Source organism: Cherax quadricarinatus, chromosome 1 (genome assembly GCF_038502225.1).
Source record: "Cherax quadricarinatus isolate ZL_2023a chromosome 1, ASM3850222v1, whole genome shotgun sequence".
NCBI lineage: Eukaryota > Metazoa > Arthropoda > Malacostraca > Decapoda > Parastacidae > Cherax > Cherax quadricarinatus.
Genome location: NC_091292.1, coordinates 40,086,939 through 40,096,764, shown reverse-complemented (window position 1 = coordinate 40,096,764; position 9,826 = coordinate 40,086,939). Strand labels below are relative to the sequence as shown.

At 45.2% G+C, this 9,826-nt stretch overlaps 1 protein-coding gene across 1 annotated transcript in view; it reads right to left on the bottom strand.

The window, feature by feature from the left end:
• Nucleotides 1-2,769: 2,769 nt before the first annotated feature.
• Nucleotides 2,770-9,826, bottom strand: part of LOC128687901 (uncharacterized) — a 33,626-nt gene continuing 26,569 nt past the window's right edge. Inside the window, exons 3-4 of the mRNA XM_070081446.1 lie at nucleotides 3,848-3,948; nucleotides 2,770-3,492 (exon numbers count right to left, since the gene is read on the bottom strand). Coding sequence (XP_069937547.1) covers nucleotides 3,331-3,492; nucleotides 3,848-3,948 — 263 coding nt within the window. The 3' untranslated portion in view covers nucleotides 2,770-3,330. The remainder of the gene's footprint in view (nucleotides 3,493-3,847; nucleotides 3,949-9,826) is intronic.

Here is a 9,826-nt window from a genome sequence, read left to right as displayed (position 1 = left end):
TAACTTGGACCTACCAGTAGGCTTGTCCCAGTGATTTTTCTTTTTTATGTTCTTATAAGTACAAATGATGCTGCCAGCACCACCACCCCACCACCACCGACATCACCACCTCCACTCCTATCATCAGCACCAGCAGTACCGCCACCATTGCTGCTTCTGCCGCTACATAACACCTTCAACACCACCAATACAGTCATCACCACTGCCACCTCCGCCATAATTACCTTCAACACTACGGCCACCACCTCCACCACTGTCGCCACCTCTATCAACAACAACATTCTGCATCAGTAACCAATGGTTAAAACATCAGGCACACCCAGGAAACCACTAACACTTAAAATAGACCATGAATAATATGGATCCAACCATGACTCCATACGTAATCAACATAGCCCAATATACCCCACTACTACTCGTCCAGAACACAAAAAATAACAGGCACAAGACACAACTGGAAGCGTACAACCAATCACAGAAGATCACAACCAGGTCAAGCAGAAATTATAGTGAGTAGTACCATCCTAAACCACGAGAGACACAGAAGACTAGATGCCTCTGCTGTAACAAGGGAAAGTGGACTGAGCAGAAACAAGGAATGCTAACCAGGGGGAAATGGCAGAACAGTAAACTGTTCAATCATAGGTAGAAAAAGATACTTATGTACAGTTCAGGACATTTAGTAAAGGAAACGTTTCTCCACTAGTGGTTTCTTCAGTCCTAATACAAAGAAAATTAAGAAAATGAGTATATATAGGAGTCAGGTGGAGTGTTGCGTGGATAGACGAAGTTGTGGCAGTAGCAGTAGAAGTAGTGGAACTAATGTGGTGAGACGGGAGTAGTAGTAGAAGTAGTTCCACTTCTACTACTACTACTTCTACTACTACTACTACTACTACTACTACCACCCACTCGACACTCCACCTGACTCCTGCTACTATATATACTCGTTTTCTTAGTTATCTCTGTATGAGGACTGAAGAAGCCACTCGTGGCGAAACGTTTCCTGAAATGTACATTAGTGTCTTTTTCCACATCTTGTCGGTATCATCATACCATTTCTTTCATGTTCACTCATACACTGTAAGACTCAAACAACAAGCACCTGTCACAGACCGGGCCGCGGGGGCGTTGACCCCCGGAACTCTCTCCAGGTAAACTCCAGGTAAAGGCCGTGGAATCTTCTACGAAGATGCCAATAGTATGCCAATAGTTAGCTGAATCCCACTGTAAGGTCGCTGACACTAACCTCCAGTTCAGAACCTTCAGCTAGCCCACGGGGTGTAACCTCTGTCAGGATACAGAAGTTAAGTGAAAGGCACACATTAGGATACACTGGTTGATGAAACACCCCATTGTTTACCAGTCAACATTGTACGGAGCAATTGTGTATTACATACACATCTACTATGTTTCGAACCCTGACTCTCACAAAAAACGGTGGCAGAGGTGGGATTGAACTCTTGTGTGGTCAAGGACCATCTTGCCAATTCTGGAACAAAGAAATTATTGGAGCATGATCTGTCAAGACATAGACTGGGTAATGGCAGGTGTTATTTTGGAAATGTTTTAAAGGTCAAACGATAGCTAATGCTTCTTGCTCAGTTACAGAATGATTTTGCTCAGCCATGGAAAAGACTCGACTAGCAAATGCAACTGGGTTATCTATACTTGCCATCAATCTTTTTGGGCTAGGACATCACCTATGTCACTGGTGCTAGCATCTGTTGTCAGGTAGAAAGGCTTTTCAGAATCAGGAAACTGTAATAATGGAACAGATATTACCTTATCTTTTTATGTTTGGAACGATCTTTCTTGACGAAAGGTTCAAGTGAAAGGAGCATCTTTCATAAGCAATTCAGTTCAAAGCCCTCAGCTTGCCCACAGGGTATAGCTTCAGTCAAGATCAGGGCGTTAATTGAGAGGGACAACTTAGGATTCACTGGCAGATGAGACAATGAAATGTTTACCAATAAACTCCATACAAAGCAGTTGTGTACTACTCCATATGCACCAACTACGTATCGAACCCTAAACCTCACAACAAAGATGTCAATTACATCAGGGCAATGACACAAGGAGCCGGGGCTCGAGGGCGATCGGGGGATGCCGGGAAATAGGAAAAGATGGCTGGGATGCCTCGGGGATGTTGAAGGATATCCCTGTGAGGGATGATCCTTCCTGGAAGAATTTACACAGAACAATGGTGTTTGGAATAATGTTATAGGGAGGTAGTTGGTATCGAGAAGCCCTACCTCCCGAAGTGTCCTATTGTCCAACCCAGAGAGGTGAATTATTCGGCTCCTTCAGTACCCTGGTGATGGACCAGGTGCTTCACCTCCCGGTTATCAAAGCTTATACCATGGCTGCAGTGTTCCTCCTTTCTTAAGTTCTTATGTTCTAATAGTGTTGTTCAGGAGTCTTTTTCATTAGTATGTAACCACTTCGTGTGAGTTGGACGTCCCTAGTCTTGGAAAGCAGACCTACTGCAATGTTCCATTTTTTTTTTGTTACCCTGTTTCTAATATCAGATGCAGTGTTTCTGTTCCTAAAGTCTTTGAAAAGTTTCATGTCCTCAGTTGAATGCTTAGGATAATTTAAATACAGTGTAAACAAATGGCATAGTGAAATTACACAATATTATGTAAAGACAATAGAAATAGGCGTAAATATTCATAAATCTATTAAGTCTCGCTTGTTTTGTCTTCTCAGCAGCGCTGGTTACCCTGCTCACCTAAAAGACTGTGTGAAGTGAAAAAAAAATCAAAATCAAAATTATATTTATTTTAAGTAGGCATTTTCGAAAGAGGACCTATAGGTGTTTCCCAGATTATTTTTCTTCAGTCTTTACATTCTTGTGTAACTCATAACTGAAGAAGACCTCATTTAATAAGCTTCAAATTACGTCAACAACTGACATATGTGGATGACTGTTGACGAAAGCTGCCGAACCCGTTTCCAGCCTCGAGGACTCAGGGTAGTCATGAAGAACAAAGGTAGCCTTGAGGATTCAGGGTAATCTTGAGGATCCATGCTAGTCTTGAGGACTTAAAGTAGCCTTGAGAACTCAAGGAAACCTTGAGAACCCAGAGCAGCCTTGAGGAACCAGGGTAGCCTTGAGGAATCAGGGCAACTTTGAGGACCCAGGGAAGTCTTGAGGAATTAAGGCACCCTTAAGGAGCTTGGGTAACCTTGAGGAACCAGGACTGCCTTGAGAACCCAGGACAGCCTTGAGAGATTTATATGCATTCCCATCTACTGTGACACTCTAATAGCAGCTGTGGTAGTAAGGCTAGGTCTTCTGCCTAAATCCAAGGCCTGTTATCACGCCTAGATCCTGTGCTTAGACCTAGCAATCTGAACAGTTACGCGGCCTGTCCTGCGGCGAACTCCATGGCGAGCTGTGCGTTTGAATCTGGGACCAGACACCACTGATGGGCTCCCGTTGTCGCTCTCTGAGTTGTTCTCTGAGTCGTCACTCACAAACGCTGCCTGAAGGAAAGGAAATTTGTTATGTTTTCATAGTAATTTTCAGAGTATTCTATGAGTTTCTTCTATCCATCAATGTTTTTCTTTACAATATTGCACCGACACACTCTATCCCCTGTGCACCTCTCCATGTACTCTCCTTATGCACTCTCCTAACCTTTCATGCAAACATTCTCATCCTCTTTCTCTTCTCAGTTTGTATGTGGTGTGTGTGTGTGTGTGTGTGTGTGTGTGTGTGTGTGTGTGTGTGTGTGTGTGTGTGTGTGTGTGTGTGTGTGTGTGTGTGTGTGTGTGTGCATGTGAGAGTGTGCGCAATACGAAGAGTTACGAAATAAAGTCCAAAAGATGACCACAATACCTTGGTTGAGTTAGCGGGATCATTTTCTTCGTCATCAACTGGCTCAGATGTCAGGGAAATCTTGTCTTGGTTCACTTCACTGTTTGCTCTCCCAACGCTGTCTACACAGGATGACAGTAAAAATTACTCCTCCAAATTCTCCACCTCGTTTAAATTTAATTTCCAATACTACTGATAAATGAAGAATTATTATCTACAATAACTGCAATGAATCATACATCTAATTTATTAAAATAATTCGATTATATGATTTATTATTCCCGTAAAAAGATTTATAGCGTCCATATCAATTTGTAGATAATTTGCTTGAATAAGTTGAATGCTTTAATTAAAGCAAAATTTATATACATAGAAGCACACAAACACACACACACACACACACACACACGCACACACACCACACACACACACACACACACACACACACACACACACACACACACACACACACACACACACACACACATGCAGCACCAGTTTGGAATCCACACCTAGTCAAGCACGTCAAGAAATTAGAGAAAGTGCAAAGGTTTGCAACAAGACTAGTCCCAGAGCTACGGGGATTGTCCTATGAAGAAAGGTTGAGGGAAATCGGCCTGACGACACTGGAGGCCAGGAGGGTCAGGGGAGACATGATAACGACATATAAAATACTGCGCGGAATAGACGAGGTGGACAAAGACGGGATGTTCCAGAGATGGGACACAGACACAAGAGGTCACAATTGGAAGTTGAAGACTCAGATGAATCAAAGGGATGTTAGGAAGTATTTCTTCAGTCATAGAGTAGTCAGGCCATGGAATAGCCTAGAAAGTGATGTGGTGGAGGCAGGAACCATACATAGTTTTAAGGCGAGGTATGATAGAGCTCATGGGGCAGGGAGAGAGAGGACCTAGTAGCAATCAGCGAAGAGGCGGGGCCAGGAGCTGTGACTCGTCCCCTGCAACCACAAATAGGTGAGTACAAATAGGTGAGTACACACACACACACACACACACACACACACACACACACACACACACAGCCCACTCAAGTAGAGCGAAGTTACTGGTCATGGGCGACTTCAATCACAGGGAGATTGACTGGGAAAACCTGGAGCCACATGGGGGTCCCGAAACATGGAGAGCCAAGATGATGGATGTGGTGCTGGCAAATCTCATGCACCAACATGTTAGGGATACTACCAGAGAGAGAGGGGAGGATGAACCAGCAAGACTGGACCTCGTGTTCACCCTGAGTAGCTCAGACATTGAGCACATCACATATGAAAGGCCCCTTCGAGCTAGTGACCACGTAGTTATGAGCTTTGAATACATCGTGGAGCTAAAAGTGGAGAGGGTAACAGGAGTAGAAAGGGAAAAGCTAAACTATAAAAGGGTGGTCTACACAGGAATGAGGACCTTCCTGCAGGAGGTTCAGTGGGAACAGGAGTTGGTAGGAAAATCAGTAAACGAAATGATGGACTTTGTAACAACAAAATGCAAGGAAGCAGAGGAAAGATTTGTTCCTAAGGGTAACAGAAATAATGGGAAGGACAGAACGAGCCCTTGGTTTACCCGAAGATGCAGGGAGGCAAAAACTAAGTGCTCTAGAGAATGGAAAAAGTACAGAAGGCAATGGACTCATGAGAATAAAGAGATTAGTCGACAAGCCAGAAGAGTATGCACAGATAAGAAGGGAGGCGCAGCGGCAGTATGAAAATGACATAGCATCGAAAGTCAAGTTTGACCCGAAACTACTCTACAGCCACATCAGGAGGAAGACAACAGTCAAGGACCAGGTAATCAGGCTGAGGAAAGAAGGTGGGGAGCTCACAAGAAACGACCAGGAGGTATGTGAGGAGCTCAACATGAGATTTCAGGAAGTATTTACAGTGGAGGCTGAAGGGACAACGGGAAGATGAAACAGTGGTGTACAGCAACAAGGGATATACGAACAAGTGTTGGATGAATTACACACAACTGAGGAGGAGGTGGAAAAGCTCCTAAGCGACCTTGATAATTCAAAGGCGGTGGGACCGGACAACATCTCTCCGTGGGTCCTTAGAGAAGGAGCAGGGACACTACGTGTGCCACTAACCAAAATCTTCAACACTTTCCTTGAAACTGGGCATCAATCTGAAGTATGGAAGAAGGCAAATGTAGTCCCCATCTTCAAGAAGGGAGACAGATATGAAGCACTAAATTATAGACCAGTGTCACTGACATGTATAGTATGCAGTCTTGGAAAAGATTATGAGGAGGAGAGTGGTGAAGCACCTGGAGCGGAACAAGATTATAAACGACAACCAGCACGGATTCATGGAAGGCAAATCCTGTGTCACAAACCTACTAGAGTTTTACGACAAGGTAACTGAAGTAAGAAATGAGAGAGAGGGGTGGGTTGATTGCATTTTCTTGGACTGCAAGTAGGCCTTCGACACAGTTCCTCACAAGAGATTAGTACAGAAGCTAGAGGAACAGGCACGTATAACAGGAAGGGCACTGCAATGGATCAGAGAATACCTAGCAGGGAGGCAACAGCGAGTCATGGTCCGTGATGAGGTATCACAGTGGGCGCCAGTGACGAGCGGGATCCCACAGGGGTCAGTCCTGGTACCAGTGCTTTTCTTGGTATATGTGAACGACCTGACGGAAGGGATAGACTCAGAAGTGTCCCTGTTTGCAGATGACGTGAATTTAATAAGGAGAATTAAATCAGACACAGACCAGACAGGTCTACAAAGAGACCTGGACATGCTGGATGTGTGGTCCAGGAACTGGCTCCTAGAATTTAACCCCGCCAAATGCAAAGTCATGAAGATCGGAGGAGGGCAAAGAAGATCGCAGACAGAGTATAGGCTAGGTGGCCAAAGGCTGCAAACCTCACTCAATGAGAAAGACCTAGGAGTAAGTATAATACCGAGTACATCGCCAGAAGCACACATTAACCAGATAACTGCTGCGGCATATGGGCGCTTGGCAAACCTGAGAATAGCGTTCCGGTACCTCAGTAAGGAATCGTTCAAGACTTTATACACTGTGTACGTCAGGCCCATACTGGAGTACGCAGCACCAGTTTGGAACCCACACCTGGTCAAACACGTCAAGAAATTAGAGTACATAGGTTTGCAACAAGGCTAGTTCCAGAGCTAAGGGAAATGTCCTATGAAGAAAGGTTAAGGGAAATCGGTCTGACAACACTGGAGGACAGGAGGGCCAGGGGAGACATAATAACGACATACAAAATATTGCGTGGAATAGACAAGGTGGACAGAGACAGGTTCTTCCAGAGATGGGATACAGAAACAAGGAGTCACAATTGGAAGCTGAAGACTCAGATGAGTCAAAGGGATGTTAGGAAGTATTTCTTCAGTCATAGAGTAGTTAGGAAGTGGAATAGTCTAGCAAGCGATGTAGTGGAGGCAGGAACTCTACATAGTTTTAAGACGAGGTATGATAAAGCTCATGGAGCAGGGGGAGAGAGGACCTAGTAGCGGTCGGTGAAGAGGCGGGGCCAGGAGCTGAGTCTCGACCCCTGCAACCACAATTAGGTGAGTACAATTAGGTGAGTACACACACACACACACACACACAGACACACACACACACACACACACACACACACACACACACACACACACACACACACACTTCTTTAAAAAAGGAGACAGACATGAAGCACTAAACTACAGACCAGTGTCACTGACATGTACATCATGCAAAATCGTGGAAAAGATTGTCAGGAGAAGAGTGGTGGAACACCTAGAAAGGAATGATCTCATCACCAACAGCCAACATGGTTTCAGAGATGGGAAATCCTGTGTCACAAACCTACTGGAGTTCTATGACATGGTGACAGCAGTAAGACAAGAGAGAGAGGGGTGGGTGGATTGCATTTTCTTGGACTGCAAGAAGGCTTTTGACAAAGTACCACACAAGAGATTAGTGCAAAAACTGGAGGACCAAGCAGGGATAACAGGGAAGGCACTGCAATGGATCAGGGAATACTTGTCAGGAAGACAGCAGCGAGTAATGGTACGTGGCGAGGTGTCAGAGTGGGCACCTGTGACCACCGGGGTCCCACAGGGGTCAGTCCTAGGACCAGTGCTGTTTCTGGTATTTGTGAACGACATGACGGAAGGAATAAACTCCGAGGTGTCCCTGTTTGCAGATGACGTGAAGTTGATGAGAAGAGTTCATTCGATAGAAGACCAGGCAGAACTACAAAGGGATCTGGACAGGCTGCAGACCTGGTCCAGCAACTGGCTCCTGGAGTTCAATCCCACCAAGTGCAAAGTCATGAGGATTGGGGACGGGCAAAGAAGACCGCAGACGGAGTACAGTCTAGGGGGCCAGAGACTACAAACCTCACTCAAGGAGACACTACCAGAGAGAGAGGAGAGGATGAACCAGCAAGACTGGACCTTGTATTCACCTTGAGTAGTTCTGACATCGAGGATATCATGTATGAAAGGCCCGTGGGAGCTAGTGATCATGTGGTTCTGTGCTTCGACTACATAGTTGAGCTCCAAGTGGAGAGAGCAGCAGGAATAGGGTGGGAAAAACCAAACTACAAAAGGGGGAACTACTCAGGCTTGAGGAACTTCTTTCAAGACATTCAGTGGGAGAGGGAACTGACAGGAAAACCAGTACAAGAAATGATGGACTATATGGCAACAAAATGCAAGGAGGCAGAGGAGAGGTTTGTTCCCAAGGGAAACAGAAATAATGGGAAGAACAGAACGAGTCCTTGGTTCACCCAAAGGTGTAGAGAGGCAAAAACTAGGTGTACTAGAGAATGGAAAAGGTACAGAAGACAGAGAACTCAGGAAAATAAAGAGATTAGCCGAAGAGCCAGAAACGAATATGCACAGATAAGAAGGGAGGCTCAGCGGCAATATGAAAATGACATAGCATCGAAAGTCAAGACTGACCCGAAGCTGTTGTACAGCCACATCAGGAGGAAAACAACAGTCAAGGACCAGGTAATCAGACTGAGGAAGGGTGATGGGGAATTCACAAGAAACGACTGGGAGGTATGTCAGGAGCTCAACACAAGATTTAAAGAAGTATTTACAGTGGAAACCAGTAGGACTCCAGGAAATCAGAGCAGGGGGGTGCACCAGCAAGTGCTGGATGAGGTACATATAACCAAGGAGGAGGTGAAGAAGCTGCTATGCGAACTTGACACCTCAAAGGCGGTGGGACCAGACAACATCTCTCCGTGGGTCCTTAAAGAGGGAGCAGAGACATTGAGTGTACCATTAACTAAGATCTTCAACACATCATTTGAAACTGGGCAACTCCCTGAGGTATGGAAGATGGCAAATGTAGTCCCAATTTTTAAAAAGGGAGATAGACATGAGGCACTAAACTACAGACCTGTATCATTAACGTGTATAGTATGCAAGGTCATGGAGAAGTTCATCAGGAGGAGAGTGGTGGGGCACCTGGAAAGAAACAAGTGTATAATTGACAACCAGCATGGTTTCATGGAGGGAAAATCCTGTGTCACAAACCTATTAGAGTTTTATGACAAGGTGACAGAAGTAAGACAAGAGAGAGAGGGGTGGATCGACTGCATTTTTTGGACTGCAAGAAGGCCTTCGACACAGTTCCTCACAAGAGGTTACTGCAAAAGCTAGAGGATCAGGCACACATAACAGGAAAGGCACTGCAATGGATAAGAAAATACCTTACAGGGAGGCAACAACGAGTCATGGTACGTGATGAGGTGTCAAAGTGGGCGCCTGTGACAATCGGGGTTCCACAGGGGTCAGTCCTAGGACCTGTGCTGTTCTTGGTATATGTGAATGACATAACGGAAGGGATAGACTCAGAAGTGTCCTTGTTTGTGGACGATGTGAAGTTAATGAGAAGAATCAAATCGGATGAGCATCATGCAGGATTACAAAGAGACCTGGACAGGCTACAAGCCTGGTCCAGCAACTGGCTCCTTGAGTTTAACCCCGCCAAATGCAAAATCATGAAGATTGGG